The sequence below is a fragment of the Uranotaenia lowii genome, chromosome 1, assembly GCF_029784155.1.
Source record: "Uranotaenia lowii strain MFRU-FL chromosome 1, ASM2978415v1, whole genome shotgun sequence".
In the NCBI taxonomy this organism is placed as follows: domain Eukaryota; kingdom Metazoa; phylum Arthropoda; class Insecta; order Diptera; family Culicidae; genus Uranotaenia; species Uranotaenia lowii.
The window spans coordinates 96961235-96985651 of NC_073691.1; the positions used below are offsets into that span (position 1 = coordinate 96961235).

At 35.1% G+C, this 24417-nt stretch overlaps 2 protein-coding genes across 18 annotated transcripts in view; both read right to left on the minus strand.

The window, feature by feature from the left end:
- LOC129752512 (uncharacterized) overlaps window positions 1–7754 on the minus strand; it is a 59308-nt gene extending 51554 nt beyond the window's left edge. The window contains exons 1-2 of one of the 5 annotated variants that reach the window (XM_055748293.1): window positions 7425–7754; window positions 6671–6707 (exon numbers count right to left, since the gene is read on the minus strand). The gene's annotated coding sequence lies outside the window, so the exon portion shown is untranslated. Of the gene's footprint in view, window positions 1–6670; window positions 6708–7352 lie in introns of all 5 variants that reach the window. The other 4 variants (XM_055748287.1, XM_055748299.1, XM_055748305.1 and 1 more) reach the window with 4 other exon arrangements.
- Window positions 7755–14261: 6507 nt separating this feature from the next.
- On the minus strand, window positions 14262–24143 carry LOC129749556 (cytoplasmic dynein 1 intermediate chain). 13 transcript variants are annotated; one of them, XM_055744574.1, is made up of 11 exons: window positions 24015–24143; window positions 23352–23546; window positions 23097–23243; window positions 22905–23032; window positions 21969–22031; window positions 21408–21428; window positions 18179–18226; window positions 16159–16332; window positions 15945–16101; window positions 15509–15881; window positions 14262–15439 (listed from the first exon to the last, which is right to left on the minus strand). In XM_055744574.1, exons 2-11 carry the CDS (start codon window positions 23501–23503, stop codon window positions 14621–14623), a joined length of 2082 nt encoding a protein of 693 aa, XP_055600549.1. In that variant the 5' UTR covers window positions 23504–23546; window positions 24015–24143; the 3' UTR covers window positions 14262–14620. The 13 variants fall into 13 exon arrangements, with proteins under 13 accessions (XP_055600549.1, XP_055600543.1, XP_055600581.1 ...); XM_055744568.1 differs by having other exon boundaries at window positions 23907–24067; XM_055744606.1 differs by having other exon boundaries at window positions 16159–16308; window positions 21969–22001; window positions 23907–24066.
- Between the last annotated feature and the right edge of the window lie 274 nt (window positions 24144–24417).

The window sequence follows — 24417 nt, forward strand, 5'->3', positions numbered from 1 at the left end:
ACAGATCCTTGGTTTCGATTCACAAGATATTGACAGTTAATAAACCTCCATACCTTCGTACCATGTAGATACCATTAACCCTCATCCGCATTAGATTTCATTACCCTAATCAGCACTTGTGGTGTCAATTTGACACCATTAGCTCAAATCGTTATAACTTTTGGCGTGTTAGACCGATTTAAACAAAACTTACATCAAAAGAAACCTTGTAATGTCAGTAAAATATGTTTAGAACATCATATACAGCTAAAGTTACAAGTTTTCTCATTATTCAGCATGAAAGAAAAAAAATCCGAAAAAACATGCCTCACAAACACTGCTGTAGTTCATATGTTACATTTCCAAAAAAATATTTGCCTTATGCATATGAAAGCTGAAGTTAATGCCTACATCATGGAGACAAGAAATATTATTTTAAATTTTTTTTTAATGAAATGGTCACAAAAAGTTTAAAAAAGTGGTCTAAAAAACCTACTTTTCATTCGATTGCTAGTAAATACTGTTTGAGCGATGGTAGAGTTTTGAGAAAAATATGACTACAAAATGTATTAAAATTCCAACATTTTGCTGTCTTTAGATTTTTGATGCAACAAAAATTGAATTAACTGGAATTTTTCAAAGTTCACTACTTTGCGCGATTTTTTTACAAATTGAAATTTCATCTGTTTTTGTGGTCCACTATCGGGTTGTACCCAGATTATCAGTGCTTTTACTTTGTTTGGACCAATCAAGAGTATATTCATTGGAAAGCACATTTAATCTACATTCTAGTGAGGTGCTACAATTCACGCTGTGAGATTTCACAAAAATATGAAAATTATAAACGTAAAATCATTCCTGAATTTCTAGAACTACAAGCACCTCGTCCAGCAAATCGTATTTGTTTGCTCTCCGAGTAGGTACGGTGGGTGGTGATTCGGGCAGAGAGCGAAGCCGACAGACGAAATAATGATGCGTGTCGTACGTTTCGCGGTTGGAAATTTTCTATTGACAGTAGTTCTCGTTTGCTAGTCACGACACGCATCATTATTTCGTCTGTCGGCTTCGCTCTCTGCCCGAATCACCACCCACCGTACCTACTCGGAGAGCAAACAAATACGATTTGCTGGACGCGGTGCTTGTAGTTCTAGAAATTCAGGAATGATTTTACGTTTATAATTTTCATATTTTTGTGAAATCTCACAGCGTGAATTGTAGCACCTCACTAGAATGTAGATTAAATGTGCTTTCCAATGAATATACTCTTGATTGGTCCAAACAAAGTAAAAGCACTGATAATCTGGGTACAACCCGATAGTGGACCACAAAAACAGATGAAATTTCAATTTGTAAAAAAATCGCGCAAAGTAGTGAACTTTGAAAAATTCCAGTTAATTCAATTTTTGTTGCATCAAAAATCTAAAGACAGCAAAATGTTGGAATTTTAGTACATTTTGTAGTCATATTTTTTTCAAAACTCTACCATCGCTCAAACATTATTTACTAGCAATCGAATGAAAAGTAGGTTTTTTAGACCACTTTTTTAAACTTTTTGTGACCATTTCATTAAAAAAAATTTAAAAAAAATATTTCTTGTCTCCATGATGTAGGCGTTAACTTCAGCTTTCATATGCATAAGGCAAATATTTTTTTTGGACGTGTAGCATATGAACTACAGCAGTTTTCGTGAGGCATGTTTTTTCGGATTTTTTTTCTTTCATGCTGAATAACGAGAAAACTAGTAACTTTAGCTGTATATAATGTTCTAAACATATTTTACTGACATTACAAGGTTTCTATTGATATAAGTTTGATATGAAGTTCATAATAATTCAAACGACTTAAATAGATTTTACTTTTGTGGTGTCAGAATGACACCAAAAGTCGGAAAAGGGAGTTTTTTTGTCCAGGCTTCCAGGGTTCGTCCATAAAAAAAGTAAAGATGCAATATTGAAGAACTTTTGAATTCATTTAGGGTCCCCGAAGAAATTTTTGTATTTTGAAGCTTCTGAAAGAAGTTACAAGCCTTCAAACCTGCAATGGTGTCAAAATGACACCCTAATGCGGATGAGGGTTAAGAAGCGCAAGTACTGCAAACTTACTTATTCCTTATCACAGTTCGTCCTATTATAGTAATTCCACAGAGAACAGACATACAAGCTAGCCCACGAAACTTGTGTAAAATTTCCAACGATAGTTTTGAACAATTTTTCTGTTTCTTTTGGCTGGGTCTTTTCGAAAACTGGCCACCTGAAAATTTGTAACTTTTGAACGGCACAATAGATTGCACTATTTCAAGTCAATTTCTAACGTATTTTTTGAATGTCAGCATTTGAAATTTTACACACTTTTTGGAAGATTTTTTGTTCGAGCTTGTACGTCTGTTCTCTGTGGTAATTCTTCCCTAATAAGAGGCATTGTAAACTGGAATTCACTACCTGAAGAAATTAAACAGATTAACTCGAAAAGTATCTTTAAAAGAGATTTACTGGCATGGCTTGGCGAGAGGCAATAGAATTAAAGCAACATTTGCAGACTACGGAGCATAGTTAGTGAAATAGGCGCAATTTAAATGAATACCTCAGAAACAAATATGAATTATTTTCTACCTACCATTTGTAACGAATTAAAAGATATAAATCTTATGTTGCATTAATAAACCACGACTAAAACTTAAACTAAACTAACAGTTATTTTTAAATATCTTTTGGGATGAAGTAATTTTCCGTTACTACGATAAATTCAAACAAAAATACTCAGAAAAAATTTTCATGGGGGGATTAAACCCCTGAACCCATCTTAGTAAATGGATAAATAAAATTAAATGAATCAAAGCAATCGAAAGAATCCTTTTAATTCAACCACGGTAAATAAAAAATGAACTTTTCATTTACCGTGGTTGAATTAAAAGGAATCATTCGACTGCTTTGATTTAGTTGAATCATTCAAACAGGTAGACTTACAACACAATAGAGTGAAAATTAAATGCACTTTTTTTATCAAACCTGTATTTGTTAATCGTGAAAAATTACATGTACAACACTGATTTTTTACATAAGATAAGATTTAAAAGCTTGTTCCAGACAAGAAAATCGAAAAACATTCAAAGCCATGGGTCAGCCTGAGAATAAAACCCATATGAAATGCAATCTTAGTCAAAATCGTCCGACTGATTGGCACAACGATAATTTAATGAGAAACAATTGAATCACATTATGACCTACTTTCAAAACCTTCTCCTATCAACAGGTTCCAAGTGAAGCGAGGTGCAAATGCGAAGATTCAATTCGGTTCTTCTTTATGATAAACAACTAAATATCTTTGAAAATACCAGCCTCAGCGGATAATAGGACACAATAAAAGGTACATCGACCTTACGGTATATGTATACTGTTGTTCTCGCATTGTCCCCCGCGCGCTGATTATCAAGACTGCCGAAAGGTGATGTCATCATTGAAATCGCGCAACATGATATGACGACGATACACAAAATAATCGAGCACAAAGAGAACATCGGACCTATGACCAGTTTGTTTGAGCATGGACATTTTATTGTTGTTACTGATAAAGCTAGTATCTAACTTGGTACGTGTCCATCTCGATTGTAACAATCCTACAGTGAAATCGATTCCAGCTTTAGATTTCCTATTGAACACAACATATGAAAAACGAACTTTTCTACAAAGGTTATCGGAATCCAATATCACCAAAGTTGATAGACTGTGGAATGACTGAGCTACATCTCAACGACTTAATCAATGTTTAAGCGCCATCCAGTAAAATAGTGGCGGGTTTAAAGGGTTTATTTACATGCAAATCGACCACGGTCGTATAAACAGCTTCACTGCTAGACGTCTTAGAACGTTGCCCACTTGGTGAATTGTCGGAAGTAGCCTTGATTTTAAGCTGAGTCATAAATAGTGGTGGTTTGGTTGCTTGCTTGCTGCTGCACTTGATTATCGATTCAGTTCTGTGTGCACGCGTTGCAAAATTGAATCTGTTAATCTATCATAGCTTCGCCGGATGAAATGCTAACTTGTTGGGGATTATTCCGAGTTGATGATTTTCGCCAAATGCGAATTCATTTGCATCTTTAGCAGATCGACAGATCAAATTTTTTTTTCACGATTTCAATCATACAATATTTTACAGTTATCAGCTGTTTTACGAACATTATTTATATGAGTCGGGGTTTTTTCTCGATTCGCTACCAAATTTTCAGTTTTTCAATGATGAGTCTGCAAATTTTTCATCAGAGTCTGAACCAAAGTTAAGTTGAATTCTCATCTTACTATGTATGTCTCACAAGAAAATTATAATATAAAAGGGAACGAAAATACACACAAGCATTAGCACATTTTTTTGGATTTACTTTCAAATTATTGTAGCTGAATATTGTCTGAAAGACTTAAAATAATTTATCTAGATTTTGCACATATTTAGATGTTACTTTGCTCAAAGTATGAAATGAGTTACAAAATTTTCGAGTTAAGCAGAAGCGATATTTTTTCATTATAAAACTCCATGAATGCTCCTGAGAGTTGGCCATGAGTAAAACTAGTGGTTGATTGTACTTTTGACAGCTCCGCGAAAATTGCCTCGGAAGTTTTTGTTTAGCATCGAAAAACGGAAAACCAAATCATAGGATCAATCCGGTTATGGAGATTTTAAAACATTCTCTGTACTTAAAAATCAATTATTTGGACCACGGCACTGCGACATTTGATGGAACTGGCTCCCGACACACGAAGCGTCTTCTAATCGATCAACAAAAAAGCATCAAGAAATGGTCTAGATAGGCCCACATCGCCGACAATTGATCTGGTTACCCCGTTCCATTCTTTCTGATGAAATTTTTGCGTTCTTTAAACATTATTTTAAATGATCATCAACCTCAACATTGAACTTTAAGCAGAGTCAAATTACTCCAGTTTTATGGATTTTGTCCTCAGAAATGCCATTTTGTTTAATTTGAATTTTAATAAATTTATGGTTTGATAGCCAAAAATGCAGTTTAGATAGGGAAAGTGATTAAAACATAAACGTCAACTAGACTTTATTCTTGACGTGATCTGCAAAATTTGAGGACACAATTGAATTTCTTAGGTCAGGATCTAAGAAAAAGGTGTGATTCGGCTTTGCTGTTCGACTTTTTTCATTTGTTTACCAGTTTGTTTATTTAAAAATCCGTAACAATACCATATAAAAAAACTTCCATAATATTTTATGCTCGAAATCCATTGTTTGACATGTGAACATGATAAATTTGTTCCAAATATTTTTAGATTTACTGTCATAATAGCATTATCGGATTTGGAAGGACCAGAAATTTCAAGATATTGAAACCAGGTCAACGATTCTAGAGCGGAGTGTCATTGTTGTGTAACACCATTTTTTGCCTTCTTGTTATAGAATTGGCTGATTTAAAAAAAAAAAAAACGAGTAAGAATTTCCTGGTATCACAGTTTTTTTTAAATATTATATTTGTAAATTATTATGCTTATCACTTGCTTTTAAGTAGCTACTAATTGTTTAAACTTAAGCTGGAAAGCTTTGCTATTTCAAGATTTTGATTTAAACCTCTTAATTTTTATTCATCTTTAGAAAATACTTTTAAAGTAAGTATGTCCACGTGGATATGACCCAAACCCCAACCCCCCTCTCCGTGGACAAGCGTGGACATTTCCATACCCCCCTCCCCCTCTCAAGTTGTCCACGTGGTATGTGAACGACCCCAAATGAGTATTGAACCCAGGTACACATTTGGCCTACTAGTGTTAAACTTGTTTACCCCAAGGTTGCCGAAAAAAAAATCTGTGTTTTTGAGAAAAAAAAAATCTCACTTCCGTGATTTCACCCAAAAATTCTGTGATGGTTTTCTGTGTAGCTATTTCCATTAATTTCATTGAAATTTCATGATCAGTTGGGTATTTTTTGCATTTAAGTTGAGTAAAATCAATTAAAATAAACAATCTTATCGAACTTTACTGAATAACAAAGTAAAAATCTAAATATTTAACCAAAAAAATATAATTTTGGAAATCCTTCAAAATTTAAAAATTCTATGAAATCTGTGAATTTTCCAAAATTCTGTGTTCTGTGACACAGATTCTGTGATGAAAATTTGCTCAAAATGCTGTGATATTACAGATTTTTCTGTGATTTCGGCAAACTTGGTTGTATTTTTTTTTTCAAACCAGTTGGTTTATTCATCCCCATACCTTGGTTGTACCTCGTGCCAATTCAGCCAATTCCAGATGTGTGTAGTCGCCCAATGCTATGCTATAAAACCCCATGAATGTTCTTTGATTCAGATTTTCCTGATTAAATTTATGTAAAAGTTTGTTTTTCCATGTAAATCAATGATTTTTAAAGTGGTCCCTACCGCCCCCTTTTGGGCGTTGAGAGATTCCAGGGAGGCGGTGAGCGCAAATTTGAAATTTGAGGGGCGTTGGAAGGGCTCAGGGGGGTGGTGAAATCATATTAAAATTCACATTTTAACAAGTTTCGAAACAACGTAGAATTTAAATGACAACGCGACATTGACATTGCAGACCAAACTATAGTCAGACACCAAATTATAATCAGATTTAAAACTAAAATATCTATTTTTTTTCCTTTCTTCTCAATGAAAAATGAAATTATCCAATTTTTGAAAAATCAGTATAAGTATAAAAGTAACGAAACTTACCTGGATTAAACTTTTATCGATGATTTCTAACAAGCACCTGAATGTTGGAAATACGAAGAAAAAAAAACACGATTATCACTCACACGAAACCTCTAGCTAAACGTATTATAGATTTAACTGCTGCGACATTCAGGCCACAGAAAGAACCATGTATCAATGATGCTTCAGCCTAAAGTCGACAAAACTAAGCAACATTTCGTGTAACCACATTCGATGCATTTATGGTATTTTCGTTATCATTGAAAAAACATTCACTGATAAAAATTGCACATGGGAGAATACACTGTACTTTTCAGTAGCGTAACATTTCTTCCCCACTCGAAACGCCTACTCAAATTTTGACCAGCTTTCGTTCTGAATTTGTATTGCTAATCCGATTTCAAGAGGGACGTTACGATATTTCCAGAATATAAGAGCGAACACTGCTCAGTTCACTAAAAATAAACCATTGCGCATCGAATTTCCCTAGATATTCTTCCACTAGCATTGCGTCCGACTGCCCACCACAAGACGGATGCAAATCCGAACCACACAAAAAAAAAATTATCAAAACCAACGGCCAAAACACTGCTCTCGGAATAGGAATATAGACAATTCCGAAGGGTGCGCAACAAAATAAACGCAAGGGCAAAAGTTCATTGAAGAACGAAGCGATTTAAATAACAATAACATGGGCGCTCACTTGTTTTCGCGTTCCAGCTAAATAATACAAGACTATTCAATGGATACGGCGACGATACCGGAAAACACTCACGCGTGGAATCGGCGTGGATACGCAGCGCTCTAACCAAGTCGCTATATTTGTGTAATCTCAACCTGTTATCAATTCGGCAAAGTGTCCGTATTCTACTGCACAGAATTTTAACTCAACGATTTAAGCACACGAATATGTATTCTGTTTCAGTTCTGCCAACGGTCAAGCGGCGGCGTGCGTATTACGCGACGTTTCCTCGTAAACTAATGTTCGACGGATCGATCGAAGCTACTGCTAAGGTCGGGCAGGCCAGCAACAGCAACACAGCTGTGCAACAACAGTGATGCGTCACCTGGTCGGTTAGCCGTCTGTCCGTGTTAGTTAGGTAGGACGTTCTAAACTTATAAACGACGCGACGACGGCGACGGCACCGAGATGAGAGTGAGAGTTGCTGGACTGAATGATGATATTATCGTTAACTTGTTACAACTATATATGCACCAAGCGTCGCGACGAGGAGTGGCCAATAATAGGGCGTCGGAAAAGTATTGTAATGTCAGTGAATGTTTTTCTTTCAGTATTTGGATCACACTGGTAGATTTCAAACTCTCATCCATAATCCAAGACCTGACTTGGTAGAACGAACATATATGAAGAACGAACTCTCTCTTTCTCTCTTATTAATCATCAATCACGACGCCGGCCTCGTCCTGTAGTAGTTTATAGTGTACCAGACCTATACTGCCGTTGGACGCATAATTGTCACATGTCACATGACATTTCAACGTTTTTGACTTTTTTTGCCAATCGTCGTAATTTGATACGTATTATTGAAATTCTTTGTCGAAAATTAAAGTTTATTCTAGAAATTTCAAGAAAAATTCAAAGTCAATTTGTCACACTTGAAAAAATGGACGCATAACAGTCACACTTAGCCAATTGAACGCATATTTGTCACACTCAAGAAATGAACGTATTATAACTTCGGAACGTCTAAATAGATTTTCACCAAACTTGGCATACGTGTCCTTGCTAGTCGGGAGGGAATCACGGAGATATTATGCATGCAGAAAAAATCCAAAATATGAGCGCTAATGATCATAGCAGCTTTGCCTACAAGCGACACGTCGTATACGTCGCGACGTTGAAAATAATAACGACGCATCGCGAGTTTCCTAGGAGACTTGTAGCATGCGATTGATGGCCTAGAGAAAATAAACAGTAAATAACGTAAACAATGTTCGAGTACTACATTGAAATCCCCTACTGGACTGACAAAAGAACAACAAACCAGTGAATGACAGGAATCTCGCTAGTAAAAAAGCGTCGCTAGTCCTACTGTCGCTATTCGGTTTGGTGCTATACACATAATATATAGAGGGGGAAGGGTCACTGTTTTCGCGACATCCCAGCATAGACTCTGCAAACTGCTTCGGGTTCGTTGCTGGCGCTTGGAAGAGTGCATGAAAACGTAGCCCGCTTAACAACATTATTCAAATTATTACTCTTCCGGCGCCGTGGAACTGTAATCCACAACTGTCCAGGATGGCCATATGTGATTGTAGGGGGTTTAGCAGACCAGTTCTTTTTTGGTTTTGCTTTGAGTTTTTGATTATGACGCACCACGAAAATTACCGAAGATGTCTGTTTTTTAATGTTTACGAACCATTCCGAAAGAGTTACTTCATCCGAAACTTGACCCAGGACCGTTCACTTCAAACGGATTGATTTTCCTCTTCTGGTATCGCTTCTCTGGCGGTTGCGACATTTTCAGCACGGTAGCTTACAATTAGTTGAAGAAATGTTGCTTCTTCTGAAGTAAGTGAGCCCCCGCAAATTGCTCCCCCGTGCCGTTTTATTGATCGAACCCGTTAAAGACTTCATGTTTGTCATCAGATAATGTACGCTTTCAAATAATCCGATTCAGACCTGTTTTTTTTTCAACTTAAGCATCCATTCACGAATAAGACACAAGAGCCACACACGAAATGCCAAACCAAACAACTACTGGGAAAATGTTCGTGGTGTGACAATGCGTCCATTTTCCGACTATTCATAGAATTTCGCGGCATAAATGTCACACAAGGATTTTCATTGAAAAAACAGTTCTTCTTGGAAAATTTTTATCGAGGCTCATATGATAGGAGTATACTTTAGAGATCTACGGCACTGAAGTCAACAAAAATTGTGAAACTGTGCGATAACAGCAAAGTGTTTTTGTGAAACTTTGATTGCGTTTTTCTCGCTTTGCCTTTTTGTAACATGTGACAATTATGCTTCCAACGGCAGTATAGTGAAAAGAAAAAAAGAAACCAAAATTTTTGATGAAAAATAGCCTTTTGGAGACTCACCAAAAAAAGAAACTTCATGATTCCCCCAAGAAGAAGATGCTGCAGAGTAAACATATATTCTGTCGAAAAAAATTATGCAGTCTGAATTTGTTTAGATATGAAAACTTGATGCGCTTCATTATTATTTTAGAACAAATGAAACGAATAACCAAGGAATTTTCACGAAAGAAACTGGACACGGGTTAGCTTAGCTTAGTTTGATTGTCATTGAATCCGAAATGCCCCCTTTTACTAAAACTGATTTGATACTTTTGTGTTCAACAATTTATTTCGTCATCATTAAAACTTAAACATTTCGAATTCCATAACCGTGCAGGCGTGGCTAAGTAGAACGAATTCAAAAGCGCTCTCTTTATACATGAATAACAGCGCCGGCCACGTCCTATTAGTCAATAGATAGAAAGGAAAATAAGAAAAAAGGATGAAAGAAAATAAACTTATGCTAAATTTTTGTGCGGATGTGGAGAAAAGGAAATGATCAGAAGACACATTTCACAAGTGTAAGGATCTTATTCTTGAAACATATTCTCCTATGCTTTTATTGTTTACTTTAAGAATCCTATTCATTGAAAAATCGGCATTGCTAAATAGGATACAAATAAGAAATGAAAAGTACCGTCAACTTTTGACATCCTCTAGTCTAGCGATTTTATAAGAAGTCTTAGACCAGTTCGACAAAACAAAAACAAAACAAAATTGTTAACAAATAAATGAAAAACAAAAGAATAAAATTAATGCACTCTGTTGTCTTGAAACTTACAAATAAATAATCCATAAACAAGTTTTTAAATAACTTCATAAAGTAAACTCTCATAATAACCTTAAAAAAAATTTAGTTGAATTTTCTACAAGTTTTGTAGCAGTATTGTAATGCATCTTCATTTGACTATATTTAAAATACGCTTTATAATAACAAAAATTTGTATAAAACAATACTAGGTATTCACTTATAAACACTAAGGTATGAATAGAAACAATCATAACTCCTGAATAAAAAAACAAATGATGAAAACAAAAAGGTTGTAAAAGTGATAGTACAAAAATATTTTGAACAAAACGCGAACTTAGATGGATTTATCATTGTGTCTGCCTGGCCAGCAGCATTGCAACCCCCTTTTTTTCAGGAACACTTTGTACGACCAAGCTTGATGACGCATCGACTCCCTTCGTTTATTTCAAACACAGATTTAATTTCCACATTGCACAAGGAGAAAAAAAAACAGCGCGAAAAGTTCGACTGTTGGAATCGAGCGAAGAAGAACGTATTTTGTCGACCATTACGTCATAACAATGAGATCATATATGAATCTGCATGACTCGCTCGCTGCTCCTGCCTTTCTTTTTATGCTTCAGAGCTTTGTAAATTGTTTTACAAAATTTTCTATACTGTAATTCGTCAATTCGACAGTTTAATTTAATAAACCCTCAACTCTCTTACGCATGATTTTTTTTTTAACGGGATTTTCATCCTCTGGGGTGATTCACCCCTAATGCATGAATTATGAAATAATTCTATTTTATTTTTATTTGTTTAAAGAGGATTTTAACGTTCGTGGTCATTCACCCTCTGTTTGGAACAATTTAATTGCAAAACAAAATTGTTATCGTTGAAAAAACTTATTTTAACTTTGACGAAAAAAATTAAACAACTTTCAATATTTTTGGAAAGCATTATGTAATTCACTAGAACCGGTATGAAAGGCAATTTCTGCTAAATATAAATTTATTCTGAAAATCTTGTTTTATACTCAATATTCAGTGCAAAGATGTTTTAACGTTTTGGAAAATCTGAGAAATTGAAAATTGACAAAAAGTTCGAAAACAACTACCTTTGAAAATTCGCCAAAAATTCTGTGTTTCATATTTTAAAGATCTAAAGAGAAAAAATTATTTTAAAAAACGTCAACTTTCTGATTCACTTTTCAAAGTTTACACCACTTTTTAACATTGTTTGTGGTCATGATCTTAACAAATTCAAGATAATATATCCTTGTGCGCAACGTATATAAACTTCAGCTTTCATGGACACTAAGCGATTTTTTTGAGCATTTTTTACAAAGCATGTTTTTTTCCCTTAGACATTGAATAAGGGAAAATTGAAGTGTTGTAGCTGAATATTCGAGATTTGCAAAACTATAAATTGAATACAAATCGGTTGAGAAATAAGAGATTTAGCGATTTTAAGCAAGGAGTGTCACCTGATCACCCTATTTCTCAAAAACACCTCCGGAACCACATGAACAGAATGCAAAGGGTTGTCAATTGAATATTATGGCCAACACGACGATTGAACCATAAAGAATGATCGATTGTGAAAGTTTATCAAAGCGAAATTGGAGGTGATCCCAGGTTTTGTCGCGCCATATTTTTAAATTTTCATTTTTAATGTGTCCCATGTGAATTCTGGGTCATTTTTAACTTTTTTGTTGGAAACGACCTTTTTACACTTGAAAAAATTCTACGAACAGCTCAAATTTGATCAAAAACAAGTGGGTGGGGAAGGATCGAGTAACCTTCATCGATTTACAAAGAAACATTTTTAACAAAACTTTTCGGTTGCCGTTTTTTTATAACCGGAGAAGAACTCTTTTCTCAAATTACTGTTCATTTTGATTTGAGAAAAAAAACAGTAACAATACGAGCTTTTCAAAGTTTAGCCGTGTGGCAGTTTTGCGTAGAATTAGCATTGGTGTGCGTTCTGATTCTACACAAAATTGTTGCACAAAGCATTTTTGGCTCTAATCTCTAATCTAAAATTGAAAATATAGCCGAAACTTCAAACGCGTTTTCTCGATTGTATACTTTTTCACATGGGACAATTTGCTTGGAACGGCAGTTAAAATGTCATTCAATTTGAGGACTTCCTAAAAACTTGCCAAGTATTGACAAGATTGTTTGTGATGTTAATAACTATGCATTAAAAAACTTATAATTCAGACAAACATAATCAATATGTTGCTACGTTTTTTTTTAATAATAATAAAATACAACAACAAATACAAAAATTATAAAAAAATACTCAAAAATGTAAATTTTTTGAAAATTTCATAAAATTAAATAAAAAACAAATACAAACACAAGACTTAAAATTTCAAAAATGAACTAAAAAAAGATAAAGGTTCTGTTCCGCATCGGATGTATGTTTAGATCAAAAAGGTTAGGCCGCGTTTTCACAAAACTCATTATTCATGTATACGTATTGATGCCTTCATCTTTAAAATTTCATACGTAAGTAATATACACACTTTTCAAGATAATTTAGAGTTTCAAAATATCAGATTTTTTATTAAAAAATGAAATCATTTTGTTTTTATACTTTTAAAAGTTTTAAAACACTATATTCAATGTTTTTTTTAAATCATAATTTAAGTCGGTATCGAATTTTGAATACGGCGAATGCGCCAACTGTAAACAAATCCAGATAATCACATAAATGCGTTAAACTATTCATTTTACATCCGAAAATATGATCTCCTTTCAATTTTTCTTATTTTAGTGAAGTTAAATTTAATTTTTTAAATAAGGCGAATAGCTTTTTTTATGAGTGTGTAATCCCACAGTTCATTCGCCCATTTCCCCTCAAAATTTCGTCGCGAACAAAAGGGCAAATAGTTATTTCGAGATGGAAAAAAGGCATTGAAGTTTTCGAAAAAAAAATTTCCAGGACGAGGAAATGCACAAATCAGTATTTATAAGATCGTTGAATGTGCTAATGTGTTAACGTGATCGTTTGGACCCGTTTTCAAGCCGAAATTTGCTTGAATATTGCTTCTTTAATGAGTGATCCAAAAGGCGAATAGTCATTCTGCAATTCAAAAGGGCACTCCAATTTGGCGAATGAACAAAATGAGAGCACCATGTCTGTGGTAAAAGGGCCCACAGTTATATTTATTAATTTTTTGTGGTAATTAGTACGGAAAAGCTATATTTATCGATCGGGTGTTGAAATTTAACCAATTTGAAAGCATTTTAGCGACTTCTTTAGGAAAATGATTGTACGCAGCTAAATAGGAAATTGATTTTATTTTCTGAAACTTGGAATGCGTTTTTCTCAAAACAAAGGTCTTGGCGCATTCGCCGTATTCAAAATTTGATACCGAAGTGCAATTATTGCACTCATCAATAGAAAAAGCCCCTAGATGTAGACTTTTGATGTCTGTATAACAGTTGAAAGCTCTGCTGGAGCTTTCAAATGAGCTGTCAAATCTGGCAAACAATATGCTTCTCTTTCCACCATAGGTGAATTTAGGCTAGGGAGACAAAAGCTCAAACTGCTAGATTTTTCGACTGCAACATTTAATGTATGCACGCATCAATAAGAAATTTTGTGAAAACGAGGCCTTAACGTCTACCATTTTTAGTTTAGCTATGACCAATATATTTAATGTTAAGTTTGCTCACACTTTTACAGTATGCGGCATTGCATTTCTCATTCAATTTAAATAATAGAAATGCAAATGAAAGACTAATAGGAAACTAGCATTCATTTGCCGTCTTCAATTCAACGGATTTCGAAGAAATTTGACTGAAAATGATGACAATTAACTTATTGATAAGGGATTTATTTTAAGCCAACATATTGGAATAAATATAGGTAGGTATAAGCTGAATTTTATCGTATAATTCTATTAGTTTTGATAATTAATGTATATTACAAAGTTTAGTCAATTAAACCTCATATTACACCAGTACGTTTATTTTTCAAATTTGATGTTAGTAACACAAAGGAATTTTTTTCTTGTTAAATAACCCAACATCGTTACTTTTTTTTTTTGAAAATCTAGACTTTATCCTCCTTGAGTTACTGACATTCGCTAAGAACAATTTAATCAACATGCCCATGCACACATTCTCAACCATTCGTTTTTAATCCCTATTGCCAGTTCAATAGGGCCTTATTGAATTTCATATAAGCGGAGATGAAGTCAGAGACGTCAGTGACGGCGTCTGTGGAATAGGCGATTTTTTATCAATATCATCAAACTCATCATTCTGGTTCATCTTGAGCTCGTATAAGACTGAGTTGAGCTTGTTCCATTCGTCCATTCTTGGACTGGCAAGATTATCCGCCACATCGTACACATAAATGCGACCAGCTTCATCACCAACAGTCACGTGTAGTCCTGAAGGTGTCCACGACACTCGGTTAAGAGCTGGCTGACCCTCAACTACGACAGATGCCGTGGGAACTTCCGTATCTTGATTCAAATTCCATAAATCCAGTCGACCATTACCGTCGACTCCAGCAAATAACGCTGGATGAATCGGAGACCACGCTACATCCATCACATAATCCGAGTTATCTTCGAAAGAATACAGTGGTTTGTTGTCTTTAAGACTCCATAGTTTAATGGTCCAATCAATGGACGAAGTAAGGAACAAATGACCAAAATCGGGAGAAGATTGATTGTGGTGTGCGGAGATGCCAGTAACGGGGCCAAGATGCTTTTCATAAGTCTCACCAATGCCGGTTCGATTACCATGCCGACATGCTGAATATACATATCCATCCTCACTGCCAAGCACAAAGTTGTTTACTTCATTGTGAGGGAAGGCCATGCATGTCACAGAAATCGGCTTCGATTGTCGTTGCTGCAGTTCAAGTAAATCCTGCGGCTGTGATAACATATCCAAACTCCAAGAGCAAAGCTTACCATCGGAGCTGATAGAGATGACATTGTGAGCATTTTGTGTGCCAACCATTGATAAACAGTAGACGGGTTGCTAAATAGGAGAATAATAAAGGCTGTATTAACAGTAGTCGCACATAAGACAGGCTGAATGGATACGTACCGTATGTGCGTTTGTGCTAAGCGGAGTTCGCTGAATAGGCGTACGTTTTTGCACACGATTGTCCCACAGCACTATCTGACCGGAATATGTTCCCCCCAGTATCAGATTTGGGTGGAATTTTGCAAAGCAAGCGGACATTACCGCACTTTGACAATGGAAAACCTCCTCGGGCGTGTGTTTCTTGTATTTCGTATTCCATACTACAACGACACCATCTGGTTCGTTGGGAGATTCTTCATTATTACAGTATGAAGCGACCATTAGTTCCGGAAAATGGGTGGACCAATCGAATGAAGTGACGCAACGATTCTTGGACCATCGGTCACAGTAGAACGTTCTGTTTAACGACAAACGTGCTAGAGACCGTTCATCACTAAAATAAAAGAAAAAACAAAATTATAGCTTTATATCGTGGCAACTAACAATGGATTGGTACTTTATGTCATCAGTATCTCCTCCACCGATGTAGTCCATGTAGATATCCACTTGCTCAGACAGAGCTCGTTCCATGATTTTACCGGTTTTAAGTATGAATCGTTGAAAATCTTCTGATAATATAATCATTTGTTTTTGTTCTGCAGAAAGTTCTTTAACTGGAAATAATATTTTCTGATTAATAATTATACATAGATGTTAGATTTAACTCAAACCTTCTTTCACTTCTTCTTTCTTCTGCTCCTGGGGAGTAATTGCTGGAGCGACCTCTTTAACCGTTGGGAGTCCATGAGGAAGAATTCCGGGCGGTAGCTTCGAGTGAAAGCCATGATCGATGTGTGTAAGCGAATTTTCGTCATCGTCACCTTGACCATCGCCATAAGTAAGCACTGTATGAGTAAAATTATTTTTGCTCTAGACTGTAACGTGTCCCGAAACGGAACACTGCATTTAAAAATATTAAGGGAAGGACAGACCTACGGAAGCGTTGTTAAAATGTATGCAAAAAGTGCGAAACTAAGAAAAACGAGTGAGGAAAAATGCAAAAGCCAAACATTTAATGGACCCGGTATATATTAATGATTTATAATAGTATAACTAATGCTACCCTGCTATAAACAATGTTCCTAAGCATTCAGAAAACAGAACGGTAAACATTTGCATATGTCGTCAGTGAGCGAACCATTAAATTGTTGTAGAATTAAGTAGATAAATTTGATGAAATTCTGGATAATCGCTAAGCTTATTAATAATTCATGACTTTTATGTCTCCCTTTTTTAACAGACGTTTTGAAAGCTTAATAAAATACAGGCGCGTCTCACGCGAGCCTGGAACAAACGTCTGAACAATTCATCTTCTGTTTGTCGAGTCCTAGAGGATTCAAAAATGTTATTTAGTCACATGTATCTAATACCAAGCACCAGGCTTCTAATAAAAATATTTTCAATTGATTTCAAATTTGATTTGAAAAGGCCTTAAAATGTATTTATGATCTGAGGAGTAAACTGAAAATCGAGCCAGTTTGATCTTGTGAATTCTGAGTTATTAAAAAGCTTCCACGAGCTGGTTCCACAAGCTTCTGGCTGAAGGTTGGGGTGTTCAAAGTAACGGCGTTTGCCCTGGAGATCCCAGCACATTCACAAAAAGTATTGAGATAGTAGAGAATTTTTTTTTTGGGAAACGATCGGTCGATATCTAAAGCAACTTTGCCAATGATCATTTACCTATGTAGTTTTTTTTTTAAATATTTTCATTCAAGCCTATGTGAAATTAAATTCGTATTAGTACATGAGAGTGGAGCCGTGATGCGAGTTATATACATTTGCTGTTATTATGTTACAGAGATACATCAAAAGTGTTGTAAACTAAGTCTATGAGCAGATTACGCAAACAATAGTATTTTTGCAGTAATTATAGGAATAATTCTCCTAAACCAAAGTTACAATAATTGGCATGTACAGTAATTTCTCCACCCATTTTCTTAGAACTTGATTATATTGTACCGCTTGAATCCGGTTGAACAAACTCGATATCTATTGCATTGTGAGGAATGTTGAATTAAAATACTCATGGAATGAGGGAAAACAGACAAGTTGCATTAGTAAATATAATATGAAATGATTCGTTTGTTAGAAGTTACAGACAGTTATAGATGTCATGATGGAGCACTTAGCAGCGGTCTTAGCATAAACCAACAGATATGGGGGAGGAGTTTGAGACAGATTTCGTGGTTAAAACACGTTGTTTAATCACTATGTCCGAAAAATTCTGGTCAATAAAGTATTTTCAGCTGCAATCTCAAAATTCAGCACAAACATGAACTATTATACATACATAAATAAAACGTGACAAAAGATAGACGTGAAAGTGTAGCCGAAAAAAAGAATTCAGGGAAAGAGATAGTGAAAGATAATGAACACGTTCGTAATACAATCATTCATTCAAAATTAAACCAAAAACTGCAATCTTTAAAGAACTTTATAAACAACATATTTGCAAACTAATCTAGAACAGTTTTATACAAATCTAGTTATAAAGTGCAAAATGCGTGGCAAATATACGGAAAATCATAAGCGAAAATATCGTAGTCATACTTGATCTAACTATATATAAAATGAAATTGTCACGTTTATTTTTTTTCATACAACAATAAACTATTAACAAAAAAACTATTGCGAGAAGCAGTTTTTAGAGTTTAGACTAAATGAGCATTAGTCCTGTTAGGGCAAACCTACCTGTAAACTCATCCTCCCACTCTAAACCGGGATTTAGATTGTATTCATCTTGAAACAGAAAGAAAGGCCAACGTTTAACTTATTGTGATGATTAATCGATAGTTGGAAACTGGAGACTTGGAATGGATAGGTTACGAAAAAGTGGAACGAGAGGGGGAAAGTAAAGGTTTTTTCATATATATATAAAAGATGCTGTCTTGGAACAATAACAAAGTCTAACCGCCCTGGTTTGATAGTTTTTTTTAAATAATTATAAACAATCAGGTACTTTTATGAAATTTTTGGTTTTTGAATGAATGCAGAAACAACATCTAAATGATGAGGGGAAATGATAGAATAAATGTGTAGTTCTGTTCAATTATATGTGATATGTAGATAAAGGATATCAGTTTAAGAACGCAGCCAAATTAAAGATATCTATTATTACGGGTTTTCCCTAGACGTCTGATCCTTGTTTAGATCACTTGTTGTTGAATTAAAAAGACTTTAATGTTAAGATTACTTATACTACTGACTACCTGCGATAACAATAGTTTTTTTTATAGAGAATTCGCTGAATTATTTAAATTAAAAGAACTTAAAAGGTTAAGGATAGATATTTCAATACCCTGCCCAAAGTTTATCTTAAAGGAAAATAATAACTAACTAAGAGATTTAAAATGTTCACTTTTTTATTTAAATTTACGAATAGTTTATTAAAGGCCTTTTACTTTTACAAAGTTCAAATGTGCCGAGGGTATTAAAAAATGTTCACTTCGATACATATTTGAAAAGAACAATGCATTTGCAATTACTTCCATGTACGGAACAAGCGCATACACAGAAAATGTTCCATAGGAAACACCTATATCGCAAAGAACTGACAATTATAAACAAAATGTGAAAGTTGAACTGCTCATAATGAAATTCTTTTATTCATATGGATCGATAAAGTAAAAGTTCTTATCATGAAGCTAACTTTCATATAGACTCTACCTACCTAAAAAAAACATTTTACATTGGAATACTGGTTGAAGTTGCTGCAGTTATTCATTTCTTAATCAGCACTTGAAACTTGATTTCATTTAAACCTTAGGTGAAAATGAAAAATATTATTTCGTCAACTCGAAGAAGCACATAAGGTGTTGTAACATTTAAATACTTTTTTTCAAATAGAATTTAACAGCAAGCTGTCATTCATCACTGAACACTAAGTCCGTTTGAAAATTTAACATTTAACTATTCTTTATCAATTCCATGTGTTGATTACAATTTTTTTTCTTAATTTTCACCTGTGGTATATTAATTTTCTCTTCGAGAATCAACTTTACGGTACCTCAATTATTTGGATTTTCTATTGGTTTAAGCGTTTCGCTCTAGGCATATTTTAGTTGAACACTCTGCAAACATATTTTAGTCTACTGTTTATCTATTTCCAATAGTTGATGTTGAAAACATCTTGGCTGCGTTCTTAGCTTTTGAATTGATGTATTTCTTCCGATATATGTATCTACGTTTAGTCAACAACAAAACCATGCAAAAGGAATGTTGAACAAAACCATCTCGGTTTGAGACTCAAGGCGTTTTTTTTTCTGAATTATCAAAAAACAAACAATAGATAGAAATTGAAATAGAAAAACAAAATGGGTGGAGAAATCAAACTTAACGTCAAGTTCTTCGAGTTCAAAATAAACTAAAGCTTTTGATGGCATATTTATTATTCGTTGTATTGAGAAGAAACTAGTTACTAGATTCACTGCCGTTGGACGCATAATTGTCACATGTGACATTTCGACGTTTTTCACTTTTTGGTGCCAATCGTCATAATTTGATACGTATTATTGAAATTCTTTGTCGAAACATAATGTTTGTTCTAGAAATTTCAAGAAAAATTCAAAGTCAATTTGTCACACTGGGACAAATGGACGCATAACTGTCACACTGAGACGATTGGACGCATATTTGTCACACTCAAGAAATGAACGTGTTATTATAACTTCGAAACGTCTAAATAGAATTTCACCAAACTTGGCATACGTGTCCTGGATAGTCGGGAAGGGATCACGGAGATATAAAGAGGGGGAGGGTCACTGTTTTCGTGACATCCCAGCAATTGCCAGAAAAACTGCTTCGGGTTTGTTGCTGGCGCTTGGAAGAGTGCATGTTAACGTACCCGCTTCACTGCATTAGTCAAACTATTACTCTACGTGAAACTGTAATCCACAATTGTCCAGGATGGCCATATGTGATTGTCGGTGATTTTGTCAGACCATTTTTTTTTTTTTGGTTATGCTTTGAGTTTTTGATTTTGACGCACTTCGCAAAATACCGGAGATCGAATCACGAGTTTTTAATGTTTACGAACTATTCCGCCAGAGTTACTTCATCCGGAACTTGTCCCAGGACCGTATTCACTTCAAACGGATTGATTGTGCTCTTCTGGTATCGCTTCGCTCGTGGTTGCGACATTTTCAGCACGGCAGCTGACAATAAGTTGAAGAAATGTTGCTTCTTGTTAAGTGAGTGAGCTGCCGCAAATTGCTCCTCCGTGCCGTTTTATTGATCGAAACCGTTAAATACTTCATGTTTGTCACCAGATAATGTACGCTTTCAAATAATCCGATTCAGACATGATTTTTTCAATTTAAGCTTCCATTCACGAATAAAACACAAGAGCCACACACGAAATACCAAACCAAAACCACTGGGAAAATGTTCATAATGTGACAAATATGCGTCCATTTTTCGACTATTCATAGAATTTCGCGGCATAAATGTCACACAAGGATTTTCATTGAAAAAACAGTTCATTTTCGAAAAATTTGATCGAGGCTCATATGATAGCAGTATACTTTAGAGATCTACGGCATTGGAGTCAAAAAAAATTGCGAAACTGTGCGATAACAGCGAAATGTTTTTGTGAAACTTTGATTGCGTTTTTCTCGCTTTGCGTTTTTGTAACATGTGACAATTATGCTTCCAACGGCAGTTCAGGTGTACCAAATAAAGGATACTAAAAAGAGATATGTAAGCTGAATTACAGCAACTAAATCTTATATAAATAATGAAAGAAATTATGAAAGACAGCGACAGTGTGAATTTTATAAGAACATTTTTCGTTAGAGTTAGTTTGAAGGAAGATATAGCAAAGACAATGACAGCGTGAATTTAAAGGTAAAAATCCGCTAAATAGACGCTCCATTTGTTAGTTGTTGTTTGTACGACATAAAAAATGAAAACTAACACTTACCGTAATAATCAGTTGCGTGTGCTGCAGTTGATGGGAGAATAAAGAAGAAAAAAGAAAATATAATTAGTAATACATAGTCTCATATATTCTTCAACGAACGGATAACATGAGAGCAATAACATAAACCAGCTGATTCTTGGCAAAAATGTACATGAGATGGAGTTTTCAATGGTGAGATTTTGAAATTACACGCACCGCACGTAAGCTACTATTGGCTCCTAACCCACTACCTTATTTTTGGCTTGAGAATGGATATGAGTAGTACTTTGAAGCTGCCTTTGAAGCAACCAAGCTGATCAAACTAGAGATAAAATAAAATGTTCTCCAACGTGTAGAGATCAAAATAATAAAAAAAAACTCCATCACAGTTCGCTGGCAACCCCCTTTACAAGGCATTTTGAGATGCAAAGCGGAAGGAACAACATGAATGTCTATAGTAGAGATAGTCGAGCCGAGCCTCATATATGTAGCACACTGTATAAACTTGGCATTTGAGCTGGCGTTAGGGTTCAAATACCACGAGCAGTAGGATAATACATTGAGCCATTTTCTCTTGTTTACCTTTACGCGGTCTCCACCAATCCTCCATATATCCTGACAGAGGTGAGGAATGGCAAGAAAAAACTGTATTTGTTATTTTATTTCAGTTGGTTGTTATTATAAGATATAATACGGTATTTATATGCACTAGTCTAACGTGTCAGAGAGGAAGTACATATAAATTAAAATGATATGATAAATACTAAGCGAATAGAATAAAACATTTTGTGAATACCGGAAAAACTACCTACAACCTTTGCTATGCTGCCTCAAACGCATTCCAATATACATAAAATACAGCTGCGTATTTTAAATGAGAAATTTTGAAGTACCTCATAATGAATCACGAAACTTTCTTAGAATGAAAATGATGAAAGAAAACAAAACACAAGGAATCCGTTTGCTATGGACCGAGTTATGAAAATGGAAATGCAAATTAACGTTCACCATAGCTAGATTTTCAAAATAGTTCCATAAATTACGATAGATTGTTCCTGGGTATTTAGAGTAAAATTAAAACCTTAGAATTGTTGCTAGAATATGTATATACGTTTGTGGCCTGAAACGCAATGGCATTTAAAGTCAAATAGGGACATGATTAGTTTTCCGCACTTACCCGAGTATTAAACAAAATTTTGAAATTCAAAAGGGCATTTTAATGAGGGTTACGCAAAAATCAAGATTGAAAGTATGTTTTTTTAAAGTCTGTTCCATTTTTTCAACAGGTTAAGATTTGATTGTTAACTCTTAAAAATTGATAAAATTCAACAGAAATTTACAAACGAAATCAATAGTATTGCAAATTAAATGCTACTTGAGGGCTGGAATTACAAAACATAAAGAAGTAACAAAAACAAAAGCTTTGGACAACGATAGAAACGAAATCTAACATCACTGGTGACGAGTTTGTAAGGTGTACAGAAAGTGGTTCGAAAATCGATTCATGATCGAACTTACCATCCCGTTCGTGACCGCCGGTACTGGTCGTTTGAGTTTGTTTCGAGTAAACTACAGTTTCTTTCGGGGGAATGTTGGTAGCTTGTACAGAAACCAAGCTCAGGCTAACTGCTGCTTTTTTGCGAGTACTGAAATAAGAATTAATGACGATAGAATCAACTGAAATATTTTCTTCGCTATACGAAAACATACTTTTGACCGTTTAAGTTCGGCTGTAAGCTTGCATCTGGCGTATGGTTGGCTGAATGGTCCGATGTAGCCGAGTTTACGGACGATAGGGATGAAAGCACCTCGGAAACTGGTGCAACACCCAACGATGATAGCATTTCATCTAGGTCCCTGAAGAAATGAAGAAATTGTGTTAGAAATACATAAAAATTTTCAAAATGCTATATGTTTTACAATATATTAAAAGTAAAACACGGAACAATTTTTTTTTCTACTCACTTTCGTGTGTTGCTCTCGGCTGGGTGGCCACCCAATTTGCCAGCTGCCTCCTCGAGGTCCTTCATTTCCTTTTCCTTCCGGCGACGATCTTTTTCCTCGCGAAGCGCCTGCAATTTGGCCTTCTTCCGTTCCAGCTCCGCCTTGCGGTCCATTTTTGATAGTTTTGTTAATTGCTCTAGCCTCTCCAGCTTTTCTCTGTTCGTGTAAGTGCATCCCAGTGTTCGATATTTATGTTGATGGTGACATTTTGGAATGAGAAAAAAGATGACGTCATCACATTGAGAAAATTATTGATTTTTCCCACATCTTGAAGCATTGAGGTGCAATACGATACAAATTATTTAACTACACTGATTCGCATAGAACTAAACGGAAAATTAGGAGGAAAAGAGCCACAGCAGTTTTCAGCTTAATGTGAAAAAGTGCCAACAAAAAAGAACTCAATTTGGAATTGAGCAAAATGAAAGCGGACAGATAGAAAAATAGGCTGTGGCTGAAGCAAAACTTTCACATGGGTAATTAGTGCATGCCGTCCGACTCTTTTTGGTTAATTACATTTTTCCTAAACGACTGAGTTCACTGAAAAACTAGATTGACGGATAATTCCTGGTTCTGTGGACTCGGAGAAGGGTTAGTACGTGAAATACGGATGAAAAATTTTACCGAAGCAGGAGCGAAAAATTCCGTACCACCAGCACGGCCGCACTTGAACTTCTGAATGCCAGCGGTGCCAGCAAGACTTTTCTGATTTATTTCGTTTAACTGTCAACGAAACCAGTGGCATCACGCAAGCGAAGCAAAAAGGTAGGGGTATATGCTTAAGAAAAAGTACATCGAAAACGTCAAATTGTACGTAGTTGTAAGGAAAAACTAGTGAACCTACATATAAGAGAAGCGACGTCTGAAACACAAAATTCCAATCGATACAAAAGAACTGTCAAAATCGATTCCAATCGATCCGAGCATTTGTCGCAGATCTTTTACCTTTCTTATTGAAAACTCAATCAAAGAAGGTATTGTGATTGTTGTTATAGTTCAAACAAATAATTTTAAAGCTGGTCATATA